The sequence below is a fragment of the Pelecanus crispus genome, chromosome 5 (assembly GCF_030463565.1).
Source record: "Pelecanus crispus isolate bPelCri1 chromosome 5, bPelCri1.pri, whole genome shotgun sequence".
Classification (NCBI taxonomy): Eukaryota; Metazoa; Chordata; class Aves; order Pelecaniformes; family Pelecanidae; genus Pelecanus; species Pelecanus crispus.
In genome coordinates, this window is record NC_134647.1 from 53,503,436 (window position 1) to 53,531,174 (window position 27,739).

Here is a 27,739-nt window from a genome sequence, read left to right on the forward strand (position 1 = left end):
CGGGGCGGGGAGGGGGGAACCCGCGGCCCTCGGTGGCGGCCGGGGAGGGACGGCGGGTGCCGGATCGCAGCCAGCATCCTCCGGGGATGCGGGCGCAGGGTGCCGGGTGGCGGCCCAGCCCGCCCTGCCCGCCGCTCCGGGGGTCCCGGCCAAGCGCCATCCCAACGGCGGTTTATATTTAGCCCGGTATCTACTTCGGGCGGAAAGTTTCTCCCCTCCCTGGCACAGCTGTCGAGTCCATCTCCCTCCTCCACCCCCGGCCTCAGCAAATGGCAGCCCTGAGTCCCCCGGGGAAACCTTGGCCATCCTGGCAGCTGCCCGACCCACTCCTCCTCCGGCCGCCGGCCGCCTCGGCCGGGGCGCGCTGCTCCCCACGCGTGGGGGGCTGCCCCACAGCGTGACCCCGTCTTATGGGTGGGCACACTGAGGCGAAGAGGGGCAAGCAGCAAGCTGGGGTTTTGCACTGTGGTTTTGGAGGTCCCCGTCTTGCTCCAAAGCACTGGGTGTTGGGTGCACTCCTCTCGTTCCCCTAGGCACGAGGATGAGGATGAAGGTGCGTCCCACGCGTGATGTGGTCCATCCACAGGGCTGCTTGTGGTCTCCTGGCCTCGTCCCAGACACTACAGACTCATTCACGCAGCCTGTGAGCAATGCACGCACCCGTCTTTCCGTCCTGGGGCTTGCAGGGGGAAATGCAGGAGCTGCGGAAAAGAGACCTTACATCACAGCCAGAAATAAGCTGGCTTTTATTCACTTACTCCCTTCACAGCCTCTTCCCTGCCTCGCTGGGTGCAGGGGGTTTTATTTAGGGGGAAAAAAGCCCCAGCACAGCCAGGGCAGCAAGCTGGAGCATCACTGGAGCCCCTAGACATGGACCTGCAGGGCCACCACCACTCTCCCACCGGGCCACCAAGCCATGGCAATGTCCCTGTCCTTGGGCTGTACATACAAGAAGGGGGTCAGGGTCCAACTGCGGGAGCATGGCTACACCATAGCCCTGCACAGAGCATCCAACCCGTGCAAGAGGGAGGTGTGGCCCCCAGTACCAGAGCGGAGATGGGCTCAGCTGTGCTGGAGCAGGGAGAGTGTCTGCAAGCATCCACTCTGCCTGGGACTGCCTGCCGAAGAGACGGAGGGTGCCCTGCGAGCGGGTCTGCAGCCCCTGCAGCCCCCTTGCCTGTGCGGAGGGGATGAAGCCCCTGCTCAAACCAGGAGTGGGGCGAAAGATGGAAACAGCTTGGCTCTGCGGCTTGCAAATAAAAAATAACAACTCCTCTCCAGTGCGTGATTAATACCTAGCCTCATAAACAGACTGCAATATTTACAGCGAACTTGCCGCACCCCCCCCCCCGCCCCGCTCTCCACCAGAAGCTGATCATCTCCATCCAGCTGGCTGCATCACCCTGACCAGCCCCGCTCGCCATTGCGAAGCATCGCGTGGTGCAAGCCTGCCGGCATTCAGCAAGGGACAGGCACAAGGGCAGGCTGGCAGGATGAAACCCTCCCTGAATAGCTTGGAAAAAGTACTTGCAGCAAATTAACCAAAGCGCACAGCCTCTGCACGCTCTCCGCCTCGTCTCCATGGTGAGAGAGGCCTTGCTACCTTGCTGGGTTTCTTCGCTAGAGCACTTTCAGCTCCTACTAGATCTATCTCACTTTTTCCTTGCCTTTTTTTAAAAGAGTGACTGCACCGAGGGCCTGATCCTTCCTTCCACCCCCTCGCTTTGGCAGGCGTGGGAGCAGGTTTGATGCAAAGCACCCGTGGAGGTTTTAGGAGCCTGGCATGGAAACACTGAGGATGGGGATGCTGGGCTCAGACATGCTGTGCCTGCTCTGCGGGATGATGTTTATTTAGTTGCTCATCCCCAGCAGCCTGGGAGAGGGCAGGACCAGGGCTCAGGGGATGCCAGTGCCAATGCCCTTGTGCTGGATGCACCAAGAACCCCCTGCAAACATGACGCAGTGCAGGGCTGGAGGAGCCCCAGTCATCCCAGTATGAGCCAGGCCAAATTCAGCCCGTTCTCCCAGCCCCTGACTGCAGAGCACACAAAACCAGAAGCATTAAGGGCACTGAGCGGTAAAGAAAATCATGCAGGGCCCTTGCACGAGCTGCGTGTGTAGGTCAGCCCCAGGTCCCATGCTGGGATCGCAGAGGCACAATAACAGGCTGTGACTAGCAGTGCCGAGAAGGGAAAAAATATCCCTGCATAATTATCATATCCATCCTGCCGGTCAGCCTGGAGACCTGTCATTGTCCCTCTGCAGAGGGCAGAGGCCAATGCGCACACCAAACCCCCGGCAGCCTGGACGCAACATCTGAAGGGATCCCTGTGAGCCAAGCTATGATTACATTTTTTTTTCCACAACAAAAGGAGAAAGAGGCAATTAAGAGCTGGTTTGTTTGTGGCCATGCATTTTACTGCAGGAGGCACCTGCCTACAGAGGAGGAGCAGGCTGCAGGCTGGGGACGTCTGTGCCCTCCCGAGGGTGAGGGACATGGGGAACAGAGGGAACCTGGGCATGCTCCCCTCCCATGGCACAGCCCCCAGCACACCTTGACCCGGCACACGTCACCACCACCGCAGGCAGAGCTGCACCTCTGGTTAATAAATGTCCCCCCCTGTCTCCTGACCTCCTCCGGGCTACCCATTGCGTGTGTCCTCATCCCACTCCTCTTGTCTTCTTTGTCTTCCTCATTGCTCCTTCTTGGGAGATTTGCCACCTGTGCCCCGGTGGGAGAAGCCTCCTCCCCATCATGCCTCCAACCATCCCTGTGTGGGAGTTCCTATGCACAGGGCACAGGAAGGACCGAGGGGAGACTCACTCCTGACTGAGCCTTTGCCTTTGCCAAACATCCCCATGGGGCACCACCAAGCCCCCTGCAAAGCCAAGGACCCCCAGGCTGGGCCAGACTTTGCCCACTGATGAAGCCTGGAGCTGTGAGGGTGGCAGCTGCCTGCCAAAGCCTCCTCTTGGCGTGACATGAAGCTGATGGCCAAGAGCTTTTCCCCTGGCTCCCAAGATCACAAAGTCCTCACTGCGAAAAACCAAGCCATGCCATGAGTTTCTGGCAGGCGACACGCCAGTGCGATGCTTTGGGCTCCATGCTTTATCCCGCCTTCTCTTCTATGGTGCTACCACCTCTTGCATCTATTCCAGGTCCTGCGCCAAGAAGGACCTTTCACCGCTCTGATCGCTCCCCAGACCCCACGTTCCATGTGCCGAAAGCAGACCTTGGAGCACAGCCACCTCCCTGCATTAAGCAGAGCCATCCTTCCCTGCCCGGACCTGCAGGAGGAGGGCTTGCAATGCACCCCGGGCTGGAGCAGCGCCTGGCTCTTCAGGCAGGGATGGGGCAGCATGTGCCTGTCTCGAGCTGTGATTTCCGTCTGGAATATGGATTTTTTTACATGTATTGCTACGCACGATGCATGTCACAGCACCTGGCTCAACTTCACCCTGCAGTGGGAGAGGGAGGAGGGGAGGTGACCACCGACCACTGCCCCGCTACTCCACACCCTCACTGCTTTAGCAGAGAGATGAAAAAAACCTGCTCATTTTTCATCCTGTGCATGTGTCTCCTGTTAGCAAGGCAGAGCAAATGCACACCCCGCTCAATATTTTTGGGAGCAAATAGATGCTGTAGCAGCCAGGAGCCTGCAGCATGGCTACAAGAGCCATGCCCCCCTGTCCCTGACAAGGGAGGTGATTTCCATGAAATGGAAATGGAATCATAGGCAACGGGAAACTAAAATTCAATACTAGCCAGGGAAGAAGCTAAACAAAGGGCTAAGGTCTCTGCCCTGACATAAGCAAGGTCTCCCCTGCTTGCATCACCTCTGCAGAGTTCAGCTCCATCGCACATTTTACCTGCATTCATTATAGCACTGGGGCCTTTGTTTGTGTATAATAAAGGGGATCTGGGAGAAAAGCATGTAATTAGCACATCCATCATATAGGTTTTTTAGATATCAATAATACATCGATTCCCTGCTTCCATAAATTCCTGTGCCGTGGTGAATACAAATTGGTAGCGGCGCTGGAAAAGGAATGCCTAAACCCCCTCAGAAGTGCATAAATCTCCCCTCTCCCCGGCATATCATTAAACCTCTTAAACACTGTTGGAAAAACTCCTCTGCCAGGTGCCAAGCGCTGCTCCCCAAGCATGCCTGAAGCCTTGCTGGGCTGATATCAGCAACAGTGTGGTTGCAACAAGGCAGCTGACCAGTGGTTCAAAGGTTGCAGCCGGAGCTGTGCAAATAGTGGATCTTTCCGTGGAGAGAGATATCTCACCACTAAGTCTTTTCAGTTTGGGGCAGTCAGATGAAATTTTGTATGGTATTTTGTTTTCTAAATTCAAATGAAAAACATAAGGAGAAATTTAAGTTTGGCTGACCCAGAGTGTTTTGTTTGATGTGAAACACACACAAAAAGCTTCAGTTTTGTTTCACTTTACTCAGCTTCCTGCTCTATCCATCCTCTTTCCCATCTTTTTTCATGCATGTGCAAAAACCGCAGCAGAGCCCTTAGTTTTGAAACAAAACCCTAAGTGTTATTCATTGAAAACAGCAAATAAAGTCACTTCTTAAGGTTCTTTTTTTCACCTAAGCTAATTATGAAATCTAGCTCTCTTTCAGACAGGCGAAACCCTGAAGCTGCGTTGAGAAGACAGAGCTGAGGTGTTCAGCAGGAAAGCCTCGCTGAAGTTCGGCTGCTGCAGGGCTGCCACCTCCACGCTCCCCTGCCTCTTGCCAGCTCCCCCTTGTCTCACATCTCGCGTGCAGCAGCAGACAGCGAGTAATGGCTCCATTTGTCACTGCCCTGTCACTGCAAGGCCACAGACGTCCCTCATTTTGCTCTCCATCTCCCCCAGGCAAGGTCTGCTGCCCGCCCATCCCCTGCTCACGCCATGCCTGGCTGTGCATCCCTCCAGTGTTGCACCGGGCACAGGTACCTGGCTCACAAATCCCCTGGCAGCTCCCCAGCCACTGTGACATCTCACAGATCTAGAACATAGTGTTGGCAAGATGTGCCTGGCAGTGACCCGCCGGGGATGCTACCCTCACCTGCAGCCCACCTTGGGGTTATCTGGGGCCACCAGCAGCATTTCTCCCTGGAAAGCGCTTGGACCTGCTGTCTGTCCCTGCACAGCCCCAGGGCAATCCCCTGTCCTGCCCAAGGAGGTGAGCACCAGCTGATGTTGTGCCCATGGAGGTGAGCACCAGATGATGTGTTCAATGAGCTCTCCTTACTGGGGAGCATCCTGCATCCCTCCCCAAACCTTCTTTACTGGGGGTTAGTCCCCATCCTACATCCCTCCCCCAGACCCTCCCTGAGCACTGCCTGTGGGTGACAAGGTCCACCAGAGAGGGGACGCAGCTCTGGGAAAGCTGCTCCTGACCCCTTCGCCGCTCTGGCGCTGGCTCCGCTTCCCCCCAGAAAGGAGCGATCGAAGGGAGTGCCTGTAATTGCCGCTGTCAGCAGTAACAATCACAGCCCTGCCGTTATAAATGGCTCCAGCCTGACTTTTACTTACAGATTTCCCTCACGTGATGCTACAAGTCGTGCAAGGAAAAACCTGCACCACAGAAAAGCTATTGCACCTTCCAGCTCTGTAGAAGGAGATTTATGGCTTGTTTTGGCCGTAAAATAGAGCGAGCAGGGCTCGGGTTGCAGGGCGATGTGTCCTGACCGGGAAAACTGGAGTGGTTCACCCGGCGTCCCCTCTGCATCACACCGCTGGTGATGAGCCTGGGCATCAGAGCCCCTGCCCCTGCCCATTTGGTGGTCCCTGTGTGCAAGGGAAGGTTTTTAGCCTAATTCCTGCCAGATGTATGATAAAATCACAACAACATCTGGAGCTAGAGAAGGAACTGTGGAGGACGGGGGTCTCAGACTGTAGAGGCGACCCTTGCCAAATCTGACATCAATCAGAGGCACTGAGAAATGCTGGGGGACTTTCCGCATACGTGCGGTTTGCAACACCGGGACTAATTTCTATGGTGAGGACAAAGCCAGGCTGTGTCCAGTCCGTGGCTGCCATCAGAGATCAGAGCCGTTGTTTTCCAAGCAGCTGGCTGGGAACAGATGTGGAGTCCCCAGCACAAACTCAGCCCAGCCGCTCTCCAGCCCATGGCTGGGCTGGGAACCCAGCTGCTGTGCCACCTCTCAGTCTCTGCCCCAGTGGCACAAGGACTTTTGGGATGTGATCCCACTTGCTTTAAATGATTCTTTCCAATCTGATGTTTTGCAGGACCTGGAGTTGTGTGTTACGGCACCTACGGACAGTTCAGACCCAGCCCTGATGCATAAGGGAATGCGACCTGGAGACACACGATTCCTTCCAGGCCAAGCAGGACCCTCCATGGAGAAATAACCTAACCTAGCACTGTCATAGGAGATCACCAAATGGACTTGCTGTGGACGAGGTCTGTCCCCTGCAACACACTGGGTGCATCAGCAGGAGCTGATGACCCTAAGGGTGCTCATGATGCAGGGCTCGGTGGCAAGGTTTGGAGCCCAAGAGGCAGGGTCAAGCCAGGTTTGGCAGGGGCGGCTGTTGTTTTTAGGAAAAAACACAGGCAGCCCTTGCAAATAGGAAGCCTGTGGCCTTTTGTGCACTTTGATAAGGTTCAGAGGTTGTTTGGAAACCACAAAGTTATGGCAGGGTTTCCAAAAATTCCCAGAAAGTCCAGCCAGCTGTGGAGATTTCTGCCATAGCTATTACCACACACCTCAACCTCACCTGCACTTAGCTTTTTATTGCCATTACAGACATGCTGGTTAAGGGACGCAGGTTTAGTGCAGAGAATCCCAGTGACATGTCCTCCAGCGTGCGGTTGCACTGATGCATGGTGTCACACAGGGGTGTGGTCTAATCTGCTTTCCCAGCATGGACCACTTGCCAAGCATAAAGCATCTTTGTACCAGCATCAAGGCACCACCCCAGCATTTGTCCATCCACAGCCCATCGACCATGGGGGTGGCACAGAGAAGGGTGGTTCCCCCACCCCCACCCCACACCCCTGGATCCGGCTGGCTCTGGAGCAGAAGGAGGAAGAGAGCGGCTTGGTGTGGGCTCCTGTCCGGGCAGTGGGAGGGAGGGAGCTGGTCACTTGTGTGTTGGGCTCACAGAAGCAAAGCACCGCTTGGTGAAGCACTGGAACAGGTTGCCCAGAGAGGTGGTAGAGGCCCCATCCCTCGAAACATTCAAGGTCAGGTTGGATGGGGCTCTGAGCAACCTGGTCTAGTTAAAGCTGTCCCTGCTCCCTGCAGGGGGGTTGGGCTAGGTGATCTCTAAAGGTCCCTTCCAACCCAAAACATTCTATGATTCTATGATTTCTACATAGGGCAGCAGTGGGAGCTGTGCCCCCCGCTCCCCAGCACGCTTTGCAGAGCCCACCCTGTTCACGGGATGCAATTGCCTGCGGAGGTGCCAAGCCCCCCCGGGCAGGTTCCCCATCCCGAGTGACCTGCAAAGGGCACGGTGCTGCTGCTAGCACCGCTCCGCCACCTCATCGTGCTTGTGGCAGCTTGGTGCCTGCAGCACTGATAAACCGAGATGCGCCAGTATCTCGTGTTTCCTCTGCGACCTGCCGTGACTCCGGCATGACGATGGCATTGGCTGTGTGAGCCAGCAGCAGCAGCTCTGGGGACGCTGTTTCTTGCACCAGGTCACGTCCCTTCCCGTTGTTTGGTGGGGTGAGGCCCCCTCCTTTCACCCTCCTCGCATGGTTTATTCCCCTGGGAAGGGGCCAGCAGCCAGGATGGTGATGGGAAGGTGAGAGTGTGTTTAACAAGGCAAGTGAGGTTGGGGTAAACAGGATGGGGATGGTCCCAAGGCCACCTGGCACTTTACCAGCCCCTGTCCCCTGGAAAACATCCTGAAGGGATAAGGGTCCATCCTGCCCCAGGGCACCGCGGGGCAATGCCACAGACATGGAGAGGTGCTGGGGGGACAGCTGCTGCACTCCCCTCAGCTGCAGCTGGTGAGGAGGGGGATTTAGCAGTGGGCAGTCCCAGGGCCAGAGCAGGGAGGTCACAGGCTCTTCCTGGGGCTCTCCTGGAAGCAGCCCAGGCAGCTCCGGGGCTTGGAGGAAGCAGCTCTTGTTTCTTCTCTAATTTTAGACCTTTTCGGGGTGTTCAGTTTTCTTAACCACTGGTCAGCTGCTGTCTGCTCGCACAAAGCGAGCGTGCATAAATTAAACCAGACACATATATATATATATATATTGGAAACGATCCAGGAGCAATCACTTACATGCCAGTGAAGGGTGTGAAACCCCCCATCTGCTCCCAGTTGTAAGACAGCGCGGTGAGTCCCTGGCCCAGCCACCACCAGCACAGCTCCCCGGAGCTTGTCCCTCTGTGGTGGTGGGGGACACGGCACCCCTCACAGCGCAGGAGTGGGGCTGGAAGCAACCAAGCAGGGGCACCTTGACCTAAACTGTCTCAGCAGATGTTTTTTTCTTATTCCCCAGCCGGGTTTCCAGGCAGGACAACCCTGCAGTCTCAAGCAAAGCGGAGGGGACACATGCAAGCAGCAAGGAGCTGCCGCCTGCTCGCTGCCGTGCACATATCGGTCGTGAGTCAGCCCGGGAAAGGTCAGCCTGCTCAGGGGTGTCAGGCGATGAGCGGAGGCAGCCCTGCTCCCCCTGCTCCCCCCGCGGGGCAGGCTCCCAGCAAAGGGGAACTGCTGCGGGTTTGGTTTTCTCCTCTGTGTTTCTGCATCCCTACACATTTCGGTAGCAATCATGCCTCTACACGCAGGCTTGCAGCCAGGGGTACGTTGTTGCCCGACCTTGGGCTTTTTAAGATCAGGCACGTTGACACTGGCTGAGCAATGTACAGGCCAAATTCTGCCCCGGAAAGTGGAGGGGAGGCGATAAATAAGGCGGGCAGGGCATGGTTACAGCCCACAGACCCACATGCCCATAAGCTGGCAGCTGGGGACAGGGCTGCCCCATCCCTGTGCCCCCCACAACATGGGGCTGGCTGTTGGGGATCTCAAGTCCTAAATCCACCTCCATGATGGGCTCAAGTCCCAGTGGATCAAATTCAGCTGGCGGGTAAAGTGACCCACCTGCAGCCAAGGTGGAGGGAGGCACGTCCCCTCCTGGCAGGTCTCATCCTGGCTGCTGCTGAAATGGGGATGAAAGCATCATCTTACCCTGCTCAGAAGAGATGCGGGAGGTTATGGCTGCTGGGACAGTGCTTGGAAGAGCCTGGGATCCGTACCGACATCCCTGCAGCTGGAATCAGGGCCATCCAGTGCATTGTTATTGCCTGAAAACCACTGTTCCTCTTGGCTTAAAAAACCTGCTGCAGGCAGCTTGCCTGGGTGTATAAACGTCCTAACAATTCCCAGTGGATTGGCTTCGCTGCTCGCCGTCTGACCCTGTGCACTGCCTCTGCCCTGGGGACAGACACCCCCGCCCCCGAGCTCCTGATGCTCATTATCACACCTTCGTCCTCCACCAGTACCCGTTGTGGAGGGAAAATATATGAAAAATCAATAGCTTCAGCTCAAGCTGCCAGAGGATTTATGCATTTTGCACCACTGTCTCTGGGAAATCCAATATATCGATTGCATTTCTCAAGACTGGTATCAATGAAGCAGACAATGGGAGCTTTTGGGGCTGGCCAGCGGATGCCAAGGGTGTCCGAAGCCCAAGGCTGCTGCTCTATTGATCCTGGCAGGCAGGGCAGCATCTCCTGGGGTGGTTTACTAAATCCCCTCATTGTTCCACGCCAAGCTCACCCCTGACCTGCTTTTACTTCCCTGTTTATTTATTCCCCCCCCTTCCTTTCCAAGCGGCCGCAGTGAAGCTCCTGCTCCTCCCTCGGGAGCAGGAATCACTGCCCGGGAAGGGCAGGGCAGGGCAGGGCAGGGCAGCGGAGGGTGCGGAGAGGAGCCATTTCCCACCACGATGCCCCTGCTGCCTCTGCAGAGCAGCTCTGGCCGGCGGCAAAGAGCAGCTTTGCCACGCCAAGGTCAGGGGCACACCGCTGCTCCCCCCCTGCCCCGACTCAGGCATTATTTCTTCTGGTTTCAATGGAGAGGAGATGAATTTATCTTCCCAGCTCCCCCTGATGTTGACCCACCCAGTGGTCCAGGCTCCGCGGGTCCTGCTCTGCTCGTGGGGCCAGGGAGGGTCGTGCTGCTAAAGCATCCCCTCCCATGACAAATCAAGCCCCTAAATATCCAGGTGTCTTTAAAGTCAGCTGCCTGGAGAGAAGGTGGGAAGAGAGGTGTAGGAATGGTTGTCTGTGGGTGTCCTGCATTGTCTCCTGCTATGGAAAACCCTCCTCTGTGATTTTATGAATGCCATTAAAGAAAATTTTCTCTCTGCGAGACTCTTTTTCTAAAGCCTCTTTTGAAGACTCCTTCTCCCCAGCAATGCAGGATCTTTAAAAGTATAATTATATTTTTAAAAAAAGCCCCACCGTGCTATTTATAAATTATTCTATATGCTCTCAACAAAGCAAGTGCCAGACTGCACTGGCAGAAAGCCCACTCCCGACTTCTCCTTGCTTGGTTTAAAAATGCAAATAACGTCGCTTCTTTTATTTTTTCCTAGCTACAACAGCATGGGGGGAAATCACAATGCAAACTCTTTCCTGGAAAAGAGCGGGAGATGAGGGGAATGTGGCAGCCTGGTGCAAGCGAGGCGTGGGGACCAGGATCCAGACCCGAGGCACGGGGACCAGGATCGGCTGGGATTGGCATCCCTCCTCGGCTGGGATGTGTCGCCTGCGTTCCCCGTGCCTGCCCTCCAGCCTGGCTGCAGGCAGAAGGCACGGTGGAAGGCAGCGGTGGCCCTTCCTCTTTCCTTTAAGGCTTTGCCTGTCCTTTATTCCTTCCTGCCTTCCTCCCCCAGCCCCTGGATGAACAGAGCTGAGAGTTTTGAAACGTTTCAAGGAGTCGGAAAGCCCCGAGTCTCAGCAGAGCAGCAAAACACTGTCACGATGCCAAGCATGGTCCCAAAGCGTGTCTGATAATGAGGCAGGGTTTTGCCAATCAGATATTTAAATGGAGCTGTTGCTAGAGAACATGACAATGGTGAGTAAGAAGTCCAGCCTCTGCTCTGCCTCCCCTGCTATCATCTGTCTTAGATAATAACATTTATTGGTATTAAATAAATAAATAGCATTTATTGGTGGGTAAAAAACTCTCCGAGGTACAAAGGGAAGGTGGGATCACCAGTTATTTTCAGTTGCTGAATTTGCAAGCTGTCGTATCAGAAGCTATTTGCTTATTATACATCACGGTATATATTTCAAGCAATGAATCCAGCAAATAATAGAGAATATTTATTTCTTAATCTGTTCTCCTCCCCCATGCTGCACGTTATCTCTGGAAGCCTGATGGCATTCAAAGGGTCGAAGCTGCAAAGACCCACCTTGCGTCTGCTCCTGCTGAAGTCAATACCACTGATCGTGGTGGGAACAGGCTCAGACCCTGAGAGATTTTATCTGGTACAAGCCTGCAAAGGTAATGCACTAAAAAGCTGGTGACCTGCTAAATGTAAGTCAAGCTGTGACATAGCGGTTAGCTCGTGCTGAGGTCAGCACCGGGCAGGTTGCTGAGTGTGAAGTTTCAGATGAAGGGCACTAAAGCTCTACTCATTAAATGGTTTTCTGCAAACATAATTAAGAGATGGTATCAGTGAGTATCGCTGCTGCATGTACCGCTGTTGCTGCCGGGTAAATCTCAGCGCGGGTAAGAGCGCTCGCAAATCAGAGGTCCCCGGGCCTGTGACAGGACCCCGATAAATCACCAAAGCAAACGCGCTCTGCGGGTGGGTGGGCCGGTGCTGCTCCTGCAGACATCGGTAGGAGCGATGCTCCCGGCAGCTGCCTCCGGTGGCAGGCAGGAACGCTGCCTCGTGGATGGGCTTTCAGCTGGGATGGGATCCCCCGCTTCTTTAACACCCTGGCGTGGCTATGGGAAAAAGCTCCGGAGGTTGGGAGGCTTCAAGGAAAACCAAAACAAATCCTACACACCGTGAATTCCCAAAATCTGGGAATTGGGGAGGGGCAGGATTAGGGCTACTGGGAAAGCCCGGGATAACTGAGGGCTGCAGCCCTGCTCCAAACAGCTCCAATTTGGTCCCTCATGCTATAGTGCCGTGGGTACCAAACCCTCCAGCCCCTGGGGGTGTCTGTATTTCAGGGCAGCTGTGCTCCTGTGCGGGTGGGCTTGCTTTTACACCTGCCCTGGGTTTCCCTGCTCCCCCCAGCCCCGCCATGGTGCACACAGCACCCTGCCGGTAAGCGTGACGAGTGGTGCTAGGGCAAAGGCTTTTGTGATCACGCAACTTTTGGACAAGTGCCCCTTTTTTTTTACTTTTTCCTTTTTTCTTCCCCTCCTCCTTTTCCTTTGCACTGTCTTCTCTTTCTTTTCCTTCCCCCTGGCTTTTTGTGGCCTGTCAGCCCAATTTCCCTCCTCCCTCAATTCTTACTTATCTTTCTTGTGTTTTCTCCTACTCTTCCCCTCCATCTCCATCCTCAAGTGTTTCTCTTTTCCCTGGCTGGTACCTCCCCACCCCCTCACCTCTTCCCCCCACGCACACCACTCTCCCTGCTGCATTTCTCCCCTTCTCCCCATCCCATTCCCATCCCCTTCCCATCCCCATCCTCATCCCATTCCCATCCCCTTCCCATCCCATCCCATCCCATCCCATCCCATCCCATCCCACCCCATCTCATCCTCATCCTCATCCTCATCCCCATCCCATCCCCATCCCCATCCTCATCCCCATCCCCATCCTCATCCCATCCTCATCCTCATCCTCATCCTCATCCTCATCCCCATCCCATCCCATCCCATCCCCATCCCCATCCTCATCCCCATCCCATCCCATCCCATCCCATCCCCATTCCCATCCCCAACCCATCCCATCCCATCCCATCCCATCCCATCCCATCCCATCCCCATCCTCATCCTCATCCGCATCCCATCCCATCCCCATCCTCATCCCCATCCCATCCCATCCCATCCCATCCCATCCCATCCCATCCCCAGCCCCATCCCACCCCATCCTCATCCTCATCCCCATCCCCATCCTCATCCTCATCCCCATCCCCATCCTCATCCTCATCCTCATCCCCATCCCATCCCATCCCATCCCCTCCCCATCCTCATCCCCATCCCATCCCATCCCATCCCACCCAATCCCATCCTCATCCTCATCCTCATCCTCATCCCCATCCCATCCCCAACCCATCCCATCCCATCCCCATCCTCATCCTCATCCGCATCCCATCCCATCCCCATCCTCATCCCCATCCCATCCCATCCCATCCCATCCCATCCCATCCCATCCCCAGCCCCATCCCACCCCATCCCATCCCATCCTCATCCTCATCCTCATCCCCATCCCATCCCATCCCATCCCCTCCCCATCCTCATCCCCATCCCATCCCATCCCACCCAATCCCATCCTCATCCTCATCCTCATCCTCATCCTCATCCTCATCCTCATCCTCATCCCCATCCCATCCCATCCCATCCCACCCAATCCCATCCTCATCCTCATCCTCATCCCCATCCCATCCCATCCCATCCCATCCCACCCAATCCCATCCTCATCCTCATCCTCATCCTCATCCTCATCCTCATCCTCATCCCCATCCCATCCCATCTCATCCCACCCAATCCCATCCTCATCCTCATCCTCATCCCCATCCCATCCCATCCCATCCCATCCCATCCCATCCCATCCCACCCAATCCCATCCTCATCATCATCCTCATCCTCATCCTCATCCTCATCCTCATCCTCATCCTCATCCTCATCCCCATCCCATCCCATCCCATCCCACCCAATCCCATCCTCATCCTCATCCTCATCCCCATCCCATCCCATCCCATCCCATCCCATCCCATCCCACCCAATCCCATCCTCATCCTCATCCTCATCCTCATCCTCATCCTCATCCTCATCCCCATCCCATCCCATCCCATCCCACCCAATCCCATCCTCATCCTCATCCTCATCCCCATCCCATCCCATCCCATCCCATCCCATCCCATCCCATCCCATCCCACCCAATCCCATCCTCATCCTCATCCTCATCCTCATCCTCATCCTCATCCTCATCCTCATCCTCATCCTCATCCTCATCCCCATCCCATCCCATCCCATCCCATCCTATCCCATCCCATCCCCATCCCACCCCATCCCATCCCAGCCCCAAAGGGTCCAGGGTTCAGACCGGAGCTGCCCCGGAGGCGCCATCGCTTATGGCGGGGCTGGGCTGGAGTCCCTGAGGGACGAAGGTGACACGTGGGGGTCCAAACCGACCCCCCAAAACGAGCAGCAAGAGCAAAACGCAGCGGGGCGCCCCCCGCTGGGGGAGCCCCGGCGTCACCGCCTCCCCCCGCGCGCCCGGCGGGCAGGGGCGGGGCCGACCGCCCTCAGCCCCGCCCCCGCCGGGCCCCGCCCCGCCCCGCGCGGCGGTGGGCGGTGCGGCGGTTGCCGTGGCGATGGCGCCTTGCCGGCGGCCGGTTGGCTGTCGGGCCGGCTGACGGCTGGGAGGCGGCGGCGGGGCGGCGGGACGGGGAAGATGGCGGCGGCGGCGGCGGCGGCGGCGGCGGCGGCGGGGCGGCGCTGAGGAGGCCCGAGGCGGGCTGAGGAGTGGCGGGGCGGGCGGGCGGGGGCCCATGTGTGGCGGCGGCCCCCCCCCGCCCCCCACTACCGGCGGCGGCCCCTTCGCAGCCAGGCGCCGCTGAGGCGGCTCGGCGGGCGCAGAGCGAGCGCGGCCCCGGCCCGGCGGCGGCAGGATGAAGTTCGCCGAGCACCTCGCGGCGCACATCACCCCCGAGTGGCGGAAGCAGTACATCCAGTATGAGGTAGGGCCGCGCCGCCGCCGCCGCCGCCTCGGCCCGCTCCCACCCGTGCCGCTCGGCGGGGCTCGGCGCCGCGGGGGAGGTGTGCGTGTGCGTGCGAAGCCGGCCCCGGTGCCCCGTGTCTCCTCGGGGCGGGGTGGTGGGTGCCCGGGAAGCGCCGGCCGAGCGGCGGGGGTGTCCCCCCCCCCAGCGCGTAGCGGTGGCTGGCCGCGCACAGGGGGTGCGAGGCTGCTCCCCTGCCCGGCGGCGGTGGCTGGCGGCCGGCAGCTTCCCGCTCGTTTTCCCGAGCTGGAGGACGTTGTGGAAGCCTATCGTGGGGAGAGGTGGCGGCACTTGCCGTCCCCCAAAGCTCGGGAGCACTCGGAGGAAAAGCGCTGGGTGGCCAGTTCATTAATTAATTGTTGGTGTGGGACAAAGGTCGGAAGAGGCGCGAAGCCAGCGGGACCGCAGTCCGGGGCTGGGCAGCGCTCTGCTCCCGGGCATCCCCGCCGGAGCCCGGCCGCAGCCCTCGGCGCAGCCCTGCTGTCGGTAGCAGTCGTTTTTCAGCACCACCGCCAGTTCTCTGCACAGGCAGGCAGAGGAGGGGTGACTTTGAGAGGCGGCTCGCAGCCTCCGGCCGCCGCTCCCAAGGGCGAGACCGAGGGGCGAGCGGGCCGGGCAGCACCCACCGCCGCCCGGCTGGAGGCCGAGCCTGCCCTTCCTGCCAGCGCTGCCCGGTGCAGGGCCACACTCTGCCCTGCTAATGCTGACAGCCTGCCTGGGTGACTCGAAACGGGGCAGTAAACCTGGCATCGATTGCCCCTTTTTTGGTTTTTTTTTGGGTTTTTTTGGGGTTTTTTTTTTTTTCCCCTCTAAATAAGGCCAGTGAGGCTTTGCATCTCCTGATTTCATCTTGATTTCAGGTGAACCGCTCGAATCGGGACATTTATGAAACTGTTTACACAAAGTTATGCTGCATTAATCATGAATTATTTACAGAATACAGCTTTTCAGTTTTTATTATGCCAGGTTTCTAAAGGTCACGCTGGTTGCTTGGTTTCAGGTTTATCATAGTGGTGCTTGACTTCAGTTGAACTAGATGAAGCTGAAGGTGGTTATTTGTAGCAAAACCATTTCCTATTTCAGCATTAGCAGTAAAAGTGGATGGTGCCAGTGATGTCGGTCTTTTCCACAAGTAGTAATTAAACCTAGACAACGGAAAGCTGATTATAGGAGAGCCATGATCAGCAGAACTTATTGAATGATTGAGTCTGTCAAAACCATACAACGTTTGTTATCATTTGAAGGCCTGTGTTTTCTCCTAGGACTATAATAGCAATTTATTTCTAGTATCCTTATTAATCTGTCTGCATTTGCAAAGAAAATCACATTTATCTTAGTGTGCTTTGTTATAATGTTGAACTTGAAAAGTTTATCTGCCCTTTTGACTGTTCCTTTGTTTTCCTTTACCTGACCACAAAGGAATGGATGTTTAAATAAAAACTGCAGCCGGATTTGACTTTAGAAAAAAACTGTGATCTCCTTGAATTACATGGAGAACTAGATGACCAAATAACGGATCTGTCTTTGAGAAGGAAGAAAACCATTGTCTTGATAAAATGAAGTACCAGCTTAGTTCTGCATCGTGTCTCCGATGGGTTATCCGTGCAAGAGTTGGTTTCTGTTCCTGGAAACAAAAAACTTGCATATCTTTCTAAGAGAAGGTTTGGAGGTGGGTTGGAGGGGAAGGCAAGGAGGAAATAGAAGGGCAAAAGATTTGGCTGCATGCTGACCAGACAGATGTAGAGGGAGGGTAAAGGAGACCCAGTGAACTATGACACCCTGATTAATGTGTGAAGAACTCTGCTGCTTATCGGCCACTGTTTTCATTATAGGAGGTTAATTTTCAGGTGTTTTAACTAGGGCAGTGTTATTATGTCATTCTCCCTTCATCCCAATTTAAAATAAAGATAGATTTCAGTAAAAACTTCCTTCAAGTTGTTACTCTTTCTGGACCTCAAGTAATCTCCTCCTTGGATAGATAGCTTAATGTAGAGTGAATTAAAGTAAAAACCCCACCCTCCCTTTTAGTAATAAGTTTCAAAACTCTTTGTTTCCCTTGTTGCAGCTGGCTGAATGTGAGTCAGCCTCCTGCTCATGCATATTACAGTAATGGAATAGTCTGGCATTTATTATTCAGTAACTGGTGGTCGCGTGGGTGCGGTGCATAAAAGGCTGCCACTACCTCAGTTTACTTGTTGATTGTACTTGAGGCAAAAAGTGCCCTCCTTTGTCAAGAAAAATTCCAAGTTGTCGATTAGCAAATGTAATGTCAAACGCTGCTTGTGTTACTTGTGTGCAATATTGCTTACAGCACGCATCATGGTAAAATTTTTAAAAATTATCTGTATATTTAATAGCATTATAATGTTTCTCCATCTGACAGTTTATATCTTTTCCTTCTTAATTAAAACAGTAATCAAGCACTGTTTCAGAGTGAGAGATCTTGTCGTGTAGGTTTTTAACTCTGAAAAGATTATTCCTGTTTCCAGGGACTTCCCATGTCAAGTTCAAGATGCTGATGAAAGGACTAGAAGATGGTATAGAAATTGCTTTCTTTAAGTCATTCTGTATCGTAAAGCTTACCTGCAGTCATCTTATTTTTCTACTCTGATATTTGTAGTTATTTCCATTGGAGAGCAGGTGACTGATGCAGTCAGACAGCCCTGAAGTGTGGTAAGACCCAGGTAACTTGTGAGATCCTCACCAGCTGACATGTCTCTGGTTTGATGGGATGCGCAGCAAGTGTGGCTGCAAGGAGCTTCGCCTCGCATAAATTGCCAGTCAAACTAGGGGAGGGTGTAATCTGTTGCTGTTAACGTCAGGAAAAAGAATGAGGCTGTTGTGTTTTGAATACCTAAAAATGTAGTTTCATTTTCATATGGTCTTTAATGATTTACAGTCCTCAAAGTTCTTACCACGAGCGTAATCTTTTCCCTTCAACAAAAATCTGTTTAAGTATTATAACTCTGCTTGTAGGAAGTATGGAAGTTGTCCCAGCTTAGGGTAGACATTCAGTCAGTGGAAGAGCTTTAGAGAGAGAAAAATCCATTCACTTTCTTTAAACAGGCAAAAAGAAGATATACTTCAATAGCTATGGCTTAGATTCTTATTTTCTTTCAGCAAAAGCACTGCAGTGACCATTACTGTCCATCTGCTCTTTAAGAAAGAACACTTGGCTTGTAGAAAAGAAGAAAAATGATGACATTTGCTATTCTGTTTCATTCAGCCTTTCGCAAAGACATTTGGCATGACTTAGTCAACGCTAACGTGGAGCTTGACACAAACCTTGATTGACTTGATTTGACTTTACATTCCAAATTTCCATTCTAAAGATTGCATGAAAGCATGCAAATTTTGTATGTCACATTTACTACGCAAACTCCATTCCCAGCCAATGGTTCTTGAAACCTAAATGAGTGCAAATCATCAGGAGGGCTTTATGTGAGGACCAGTGGCAATAAGGTAGTATGTAATCCCAATATAAAGGGGCATTTTTACTGCTGAAGTCCTGAGTGTCGTTCTTGGGCTACTCCCTGAACGTGATTAAGAGTTTAAAACAAGGCAGTGACAAATGCTTAATTTGTGGAGATGCTTGTTAAATATGTTTAACACTAAATATGCCAAAATTTTTAACAACTTTGGTTGTGATTTCAATGTCTGTCATCTGAAAACTTCCTATTTGTTAAAAGAAATGCTTCAAGTTTCTGTACCCGCTGCCTTCTCTGTGCAAAGACCGCAGCAGAGGGGAGCAGCAGTTTTAGGGGTGCTGGCTGCCTTGCACGCGTACCTGGGCACTCGGCTCCTGCAGCTGCACGGTTCTCACTGTGCAACCGGGCAGTGCCCCATGGATATACCCTGACCCTGGCAGTGGGAGTGAAAAGGTTTGGTCACCTTCTTTTAGGGGATCTGGCAGCGTATTTTCTTCAATAAAAGTTAGTAGCCTTTTCCCAGCCTGTGAAATGATTGCTGTGGCATGCGCTGCTTCAGTGTACTTGTCTTAAAACCTTAAGTTTTGAACCATTCATTTCCATTCAGTGCTTTTGGTGTAAAGACAAAATAGGAAAACAAAATCCCATCTTTTTGTGTCAGACAACAGAATTTTTTCACATAGTACTGAACAAATTAGGGTAACTCTTAGATGAATTTCAGCTGATGCTTTTTTGCTAAGAACATGCTTCACTGCATTTAATATGCGTTTTTTGATGCAGTGAAATTGTTGGGCTGGTAGTTCTCTGTTTATTTACAAATCATGCTGCAGATTTCCTTTGCTCTTGTGTCCATCTCTGGAGTGCTTGTAGGAAAAACAGGAGAGTGTTGCTCTGTCTGCTCAGACTTCTAAACATAAGTGTACGTCTGCACGTCTGGCTGATGGAAATTCGGTGGAGTCTTGCAGTTGCCAGATGGCAGTTTTGTTTCAGTTAATCTGGCCTGAATTTGTATATCTGGATGCAGAAGTCTGACAGTATTTTTAAAGAAAAAGTGCTTAATACCTTTGGAATTGCAGCATCTGGGGAAGAAGGAGAATCAGAACAGTTATTACAGGTACAAACTTCATGGGAGAGATGGGTAAAAGGTATGAGCAAGTGTCTTTCCTTCCTTTTTAAGGAGACTTCCAGGTTTTAAGTACTTTTGCCTTTGGAGAAGAGAAACAGGTTGCTAAGTTTTAGAAATAATTTCTCCAAGACACAACCTCCAGCAGGCAGTAGGTGGGGAAAATGAAGCTGATAGCTGAGGTAGTCTGCTTGCCTTCGGGGTCTCTCTTCCAGAAACAGGCTTTCAGTTTTTGGGAGGTGGCCAATTCTGCTTGTCAAACCCTGCTTCGTGATAGGCAGTTCACACCCAGGCTTACCACCTCCTGACACAAATCTGTTGTGCTATTTTACTATTTGTCCTTCTGGGTGTTAGCGGACAAGCTTAGAAGAGCATAAGCGGTTTGAAAGTGACTCGTTTAAAACAACAGTTTTGTTTGAGTGTTTTAAGGTTTTTGTCCTTGAATTTGTTCACTGTTAAAGTCTGACAGTTGCATTTTTAAGTGTGCTTTCTTTCTGCCTTTTTTCCTTGTTCTCTGATACACATTTATACAAGGTTACTGCAGGTGCAAGGTGTGTCGCTAGCACAATTTAAAGTAAGGAGGTAACCCTTTTTGTCTAGTTTGAGGGCAGAAGGAGTAATTCTTAAACATTTGAAGTTGACAGTGATGGATGACTTTTGGAAACAATCATTTCTAAAATTCTGTAATCTAGAGGACTAAATACTTTAGGTGTGAAGGAGCACTGAGCCTTTCACTTTCAGGTGATTGGTTTACTTATATAGGTCAGGTAAGCAGTAACAAAATCTGCTGTCCTGCAGCTGCCAGATTGTAATGTGTCAGTCTGCATGGGGAGAGGTCTGCGGGGTGACTGACACTTTCAGCTTTCAAGGTTGTTTAGTGCAGGACCATCAGTGTTGTGGTTCTTTTTAATTTGTTTTTTAAAATGACTGATAAAACCAGAGATAGGAAGTACACTGCAGGTTTACCTCTGGGTGGGTTGAGGGATGGAGTTCTTACTACAGTGACTTTCAACTTGCTGTCTCTTCAGATATGTTTATGCTATGCCGTGTGGTTGTGGTTCATGGAAAAAGTTACAGGTAGGTGAGGATGATGAGCGGGATGAAAAAGAGGGAAGGCTTTTTGACCACTTGATGCATGGAGGCAGATCATGTGCTGCTGGCCAGTGAGTCATGGGGGGAAAAGGAGTGAAGCGGCCAGTGTTTGGGAGGAATTTAAAAAAAGCACCGAGGGTTGAGGAGAGCTGTGCCGCTGGAAAGAGGATCATTCAGCAATGGCTCGGTTGGGGAAAACAATTACGCAAGTGACCTTTGAGACCTCTGTGGACTCGGGAATCAGACCTTTGAGAGATGTCTGAGCTGCCAGTGTAGCCTGCCACCTAGGATATCTTGTGATAGACAGACATGTCCTTTAGACCTGATATTTACTTAACAGGATCGTAACCACTATGTTACAACAGTGCTGAGTTTCCAGCTGCTGAGCTTGTGGGTTTTGCCTTGAGGTTATTGGGGTGTTTCTTATCTAGGCTGTGATGTTTTGTCCTGGGGGATGATGACACTCAAGATGGTAAATGCAGAGGTGTAGGATTATAGAAGCATAGGATATGTTGGGGAAACACGCGGAAGAGACAGGAACTAGAAAGACCTGAATCACTTTTGTGTGTTAGATTTCTGTGGGCTCAAAAGTGAGGGAGTAAAACCTAGTTTTTGCAGCAGCTGCATGTGAAGCACACTCACGTTCAGTATGTGCATGAAGATCATAGAATCATAGAATGCTTTGGGTTGGAAGGGACCTTGAGAGATCATCGAGCCCAACCCCCCCCTGCAGTAAGCAGGGATTGAACCTGTGAACTTGGCGTTATTAGCACCATGTTCTAACCAACTGAGCTAACCTGGCTGGTCGATGCCTGTCTTTATCAAGTGATGTGGGGTGTGTGTAAACAAATCACTTTGCAGTAGGAATGGGCCTTTCCTGGTGGCTTCTAGTTCGAAAATTACGGTTCAACCTATTCCTTCAGCCATTGATCTGAATTCAGTTTATTTGATTCTTGCTTGTACTTGTGATGTGAGAGCGCGCAAATCTTTAGTCTATGGCTGGAATAATACCAGCATCTTAATAATTGCCTGAAAAGGAGCTGCAAGTGATGAGGTTTCTGATGTGGTGCCTCTCTCCTGGCTCTGGTAACAGAAGGGGTTATTGCCAGGGGTTCTTGGTATTTAGCTGTAGGACCACCTTGCCTCCTCGTCCTGCTGCTTGCACTGCTCATCTCTTGCACCAGCAGTTTGAGTGTGGCTGAGTGTCTTGTTCCTGTGGTCACTGGGAGGCAGCTCACGGTGCCTCTAGGGCGTGAAGACCTGGTTAATAGTTCTGGCTGGTGTTAATGTTGTCCTTCAGTTTCCACCTCAAAAGAAGGCCATCACCCCTGGTTCCCTAATCTCCTTCATCACGTTGTCTTCAGCTTTTAGAATGTATGTGTATTTCTGTAGTCCTATATAACAGTGACAAGAAATCCCTGAGGTGGATTTTCCTCCGTTTGCCTTGACAAACTCCCTTCTGTGTCACGCAACGCGTTTTTTTTTTTTTTTTTTTTTTTTGATGTAAAACCTTAAACATCCTACCAACTGGGAAACGTTTTTCCAAATGATGATGTTGAAAAATGCAGTTGGAAGAATTTTTATGGATTAGTAAGGTAACAGGCTCTAGACAAAGCAGTCAGTAAATGTGAACTTGTGTTTCTCTTGTTAACAGAAATACGTGCGATAGCGTTGACATCACTTTCCATAGCTTTCTCTGCCAGCCTGGAGAATAAAAGGACTTTAATTGCTGTTGTTTTCAAACAGGAGTATCAAAACAATGTAATTTTTTTTTTTTTTAATATTAACGTTATTCCTTGTTCTCTCCCTCTCCCTTGCAGGCTTTAAAAGAGATGCTATATGCAGCTGTGGACCAGGCCCCTTCTATAGAAGGTAAGCAAACTCTAACTGAGAATCATGTTTTTCTTGGCATTGGGTGCTGGACACATAGTCCTGCTACTTTTCTGTCCTCAGTCCTCCTAAATTGGTAAACTTAATACACTGATGGGCAAATGCCTGGCCTTTCATAGCCTGTGTGCTATTTTTGATTGTTAGAACTCTTTGTCCTCTGTCATTAGGACAATAAATGTCTTTGTATAGTTTGGGACTTCAACAGCTGGATTCCTCTTGCTTATAAGGGCATTCACTGGTGGAAGTACTTTCTTCATTGCTTGAGAATAGACCTTTGTTTTCCTGTGACAGCTAGCCACTTCGGGAGATAATTGTGCTAGAGAGATACTGGTTCCTGATTTGTTACTGGTGATTTGAACTGGAAGAGTCTCATCCTTTTGTTCCATGTGCTACCTCTCGTATGTGGACATGAGTATATTTTCTTGTTTGCATGTGTTTATTGCCACTGAGTGTTCTAGATTATTTTAGTACAGCATTTGGTTTTAAGCTCACTGCATTTTGAATAGTTTGTTTAATTAAGTGATGATCTGTACAAAATTTCTCAATAGAGCCCTTTCTTTCTTCTTCCTTTTGTTGTCTTTGAAGTATTGAATAGTTTTTGCCTTTATGTTGCTTCACTCCCTACTTTCTTGCCCTTCGTGTGGATTTCAAACTGTTTTCTAACCTCCTCACCGTTATTATTTTCACTTTGATTGCAGTGCAATGTTAGTTTCACTAACCTCTTTGAACGTGGCTCTGGGCTTCTTTCTTGTAGAGCAGAAGAACAACTGCTGCTTCTAGTATAGTCGGCTAACATGAATAATGCTAGTCGCTACTAATGTTAGCTTATTAACTACTTTCTTTTTGTTGATTAGAATTGGGAAAAGAGGTATGACAGTTAATGTGGAATATTAATTTCTTTTATTTAACTCTGCCTGGTCTTTGATTAGAATTTTAAAACTTGCAATAGTTAATAGACTAAGTGTGTGTGTGTCTGTGATGGGGCAATCTTTCTTTGTACTTTTCAGAGGTGCAATGTAAGCTAAAAACTTCATTGAAACAATGCTCAGACAGATATAATTTGTCAGGTTTAACCTGACAGTTGCTTGCTTGACTCAGCCTACTAATTTTTTTAAATCAATCACCCTTTTCTCTAGAGTGCAGGTCCTAGAACTAGATTTTTAAAAGTTATGGTCCTAGCATCATCTAAAATTTATGGGTTATCTTTGGAAAACTGAGGAAAGCTTGCCAGCAATACACTGGCAAAAGAGGAATGTCTTGCTTCATTTTTTTGAGTGGCAAAATTGCTTAAAAACACCCATAAACCTAGAGGACCTTTTTTCCCAACAGCATTAAACTAGTTTTCTAGCTAAGAGGAACTGAAGTGTTTTGTGTAGGCCAAACTTTATTAACTTTTAAATACAACTTACTGATTTTGTTGAAAATTCAGCATTAGTTTCATGGAAGACTGGAGCATTTACAAGAAGTCTTTTCTTTCTTCTGTCCATCAGTTTATTATTGACAACGGGAGCAAATGGTGCCTGTGCTAATAAAATTTTGTAGTCTAATGTTTGAACGTGACTTACTGGGTTTTGCCTGTGATAGCTAGAATAGGGCCTTGACTTGCTAGCTGTAAAACTCTGAAGTGTTATAATTCAGCATTTTGATTTCTTCTTTTTAGTGCTTTTGGTATATTGATGTTTTGTAATATGCTGTGATGCTTGTGTGTAAATGTATTTGGCAATGAGAGAGAAGGTGAAGAATAAAATGGTACATCATTACATTTCTGCTCTTTTAAATGTTAAAAGAATTTTACCTTGTGCTTCTGCCTCCTTTTGATGCTTTCAAAGCCTCAGCAAAATGGAAGTAATGAGTTAATGTTGTTCTACTTACAAAAAGTGTCTTCTGTTCATTTTTTTGGGGATCGTGTCTCTTCCTCTGTACTGTAGAGAACGAAGTAATCCAAACTACCGTGAACCACTCATATTTAACTCTGTCTTGCCTGGCCCACTTTTAAGTAGAGCAGCTATACTGATTCCTTCACCTTTTGTTCGTTAAGTGAACTGAGTATGCGTGTGGTAGTTGGATTTGTTCAAAGTTTGTTTTCAGCATGTTCTTTCCCTCTCTGTTTCTCTGCTTAGAGTCTGTTTTGCTTTTTAGTTGTTGGGTTCCTCTCTGAAAATTGTGTGTGGCTCAGGATGGGGCCAGGCTGTTTGCGCTGGAGTGACTGAGCTTTCTGTACAGGCAGGTCTGTTTGAGTCTGGATTCTTCTGCCATTGCCCATAGGAGTGCAGAGGTGGCCGAGGGAAGGCAGATGTCTTTCCATGAGCTGCAGCTTTAGGAAAGGCTTGTACTGGAAATGGATCAAGGCCAGGTATTTCTCCATCCCTGTTGCTTACTTCCTTCTCCTTTAAGCCCTTCTGCCTTTGTTCCTAGAAGCCTGAGGCCAGGGTTAGTGTGTGACTGCATACAAACTGTGCCCAAAATACTGCTCTAGTCCCTGTCAGAGGAGTCAGAGGAAGTTCCTTGAACTCGGGTGTGGGGGGTGGTGGTGTAGCAGCTATTGTCAGGGGCTGGCTGTTGGCCTGCATGTTTTCAGTTTAATATGGTTTTTGAGATGGATACTTGTGTGTCATTTTGAGCTTAGCACAGAAACTACAGGAGCGTACCACTGAAATCCAGCTTCCCAGTGTGAGCCTCGTGTAATCTCCTTTTAGACTGGTCTAACTACAGTCCATTTTCTAATTGATCTCGTTGATCATAGACACACTGTAGATGTGCACAGTTGGTTTTGATTTACCTTACATGTATTGTAAAGCTAATCTTCAGTTAATACATTGGACTGAAAAAAAGGGAGTTTTGTATGCCAAAGCTGAGCTTATTCCTAGTTCTTACTCTGCTCGGCTGGATGTATTAATTCAGGACTTGTGAATGAGTTTCTTAGATTTCTGCTACAGGCTTCTTACTGTATCAGTTGGTAAAATTTGTATACATACAGAAACGCTTTGTATTGCCTAGCAGTATGCTGGAAGCATGTTGGAAACTCTTTTAAAAAAAAAAAAAAGTGCTACCCAACCAAGGCATGTTGTAAGTAACAGGCAAGGCAGGTAATAGGTGAACCATCCATCATTAATAGGTTTCATTGGGTTTGTATTTAGGTAAACAAAGCTATCTTCAGAATGACTCTTAGCACTAGGACCATCAGTCACTGAGCTTATTGTAGTGGACAAAGTGTTGCTGGGAAGAGGATGGTAGATCTAAATTGTGCAGTTTTTACTCTGCTCGTTATCCAGTTATATGGTGACCCTTCTCATTGTGCTACATTGAATCATACCTATGTCCGTCTGCTTTTTCCTATTTTCAGGTAACAAACACAGACTGTGATGTTAAACCCTAAAAAACAAAAAAACAAAAGCAAAAACCATAGAAGTGAATGAGCAAAACCTGTCAAGGCAGAATGATAGGAGGAGAATGTTTATAACTGTCCTCTGACACTGTTGCAGAGTGCTTTGGATCCCTGTATTTCAGGAGAGTTATACCAGAGTGCATGTCTCTTCTGGAAGCTGCTAGCTGTAGACATAGATGTCTTTAATCTGTTCAAAGATACGATTTTTTTCCCCTTGTCTGCCTACTTTGTAACAACAGTTTCCTTTATGCCAGTGTTATTCCTCTAGATTCTTAGAATCTTTTTACAAGGCTGTTCAGTGATGAAACCGCACCATCCTTCCACCTGAACAACATCTGCACAAAATTAGTGTTTAGTCTGTTAATTCATACACATCACTGGAAAAAGTATCAAATGATGCTTGATTCCCAGCTGTGTGATGGGGCTTGCTTGAATTTCTGGAGAATTCTTTGATGCGTGTTTGCTTTGTTAGCAGTTTGTCACATGCTGCTTACTGTTACTGGAGCAGCCTGGATGAATTGATGCTGCCATGATGTTATTCTCGGCTTCTGAGTCCTCGTGGATTGGCAGGAATGCCTGCATGCAAGCGAGCCAGGTCAGTGTGAGCAGGCACCGTTCCTCGACCCTCAGCTACCTTTAGGAAGAAGCTGTGACAATTTAGAGGTGAAAATCTAGTGTAGCACTTGTTATCTCCAAGGCAGAATGTGCAGTATCGCAAAAGCATGAAATACTGACCTCACCATGAGCATGTTGATTTTTTTGCATTCCTTGTTCCTCCCACTGCTTCCTGTCCCATTTGTCACCTAAGTAAAATGGGTTACTGGACCACTGTTGCTTGGAGTCCTCCTGATTATTCCACTTGGTGAGCAGATGTGTCGGCATCTCCCCAAGCTCCTTACGATGCAGCTCTCCTCAGCTGCAGTGGAGATGAAAGTGTGGCTGTAAATTATTCATTCTGATTATCTGCTCGAATGGACAGGGTCCACTCTAAATATTATTTCCTAGAATATTTGTCTTTCAGATATTGAAATTTAACCTCCCTTTAATACTTGTGTAAACAAATGTTGTTGTAATATCAGATGGTACAAGAGCATTCTGTTGTATCCTGTTGTTATTATGGAGATGACTTATTCGCTTAACCCCAATCCTGAGTTCCAGTGGCACCTTTTGAACGATCACTGCTTGTTGAAGGGTTGTGTGGGGCTGGAATGGTGTAAGAGTGTAGGAGTGGAGAGTAGGGATGCTTTCAAGATAGAACTCAAACCAAAAATTAGTATGTGATGTTAAAATAACATTTGATTGGTAGGGGAAAAGCTTTAGTGGTGTGGTAATGGAGATCCTCTGCTGGTACTTTTAATCTGTACAGTAACCTATTTATTTGTGCTAGATTAGAAAAGCCAGAGGTGCAAATTTTGGACATCCTGAGAGTGCCAGCACTGGCAACGTGTCCTGTGTAGTTACACTCTTGTTTCTGCTTTCATTTGTAATGCACTTACTATGTTAACTGGCAGCTACAAATCTGTAGTTTGGATTTATTTCTGTTACTAAATAAATAAAATAGTATTCTTTAGGGTAATAAGTAACCTTAGTGAATAAGCAGGGTGTGGGAAATCACATTCTTTTTTTCCAAATTAAGTTACGAGGCCGACAGTTTTCATTTGTTATATGCAGACATGCTTTGTAGGGTTGATCAAAAGCTTATGGTTTGTCTGTATATATACAGATGTTGTCTTTTTATTTCAAAATAAACATTTATTTCCAATTGCATAAGCTTACTTTGTAGCGGGTTGAGGTTTTGTTTACATGGGAATGCTTAAGGCTTAAGGGGCTCTTCAACAGAACTGCTTCACATCAACTACCATGAAGCAGCCACAAGCAGATGAATGCTTTGTCTTTATTTCACTGTGTTATTGCATACCCATAAAG

General features: G+C 50.0%; 1 protein-coding gene across 4 annotated transcripts in view; it reads left to right on the forward strand.

Annotated features, from left to right (window-relative positions):
• Positions 1–14,787: 14,787 nt before the first annotated feature.
• XPR1 (xenotropic and polytropic retrovirus receptor 1) overlaps positions 14,788–27,739 on the forward strand; it is a 114,618-nt gene continuing 101,666 nt past the window's right edge. For all 4 annotated transcript variants that reach the window (XM_075710316.1, XM_075710314.1, XM_075710313.1 and 1 more), the window contains exons 1-2: positions 14,788–14,856; positions 22,359–22,410. In XM_075710316.1, the coding sequence (XP_075566431.1) occupies positions 14,788–14,856; positions 22,359–22,410 (121 nt within the window). The remainder of the gene's footprint in view (positions 14,857–22,358; positions 22,411–27,739) is intronic.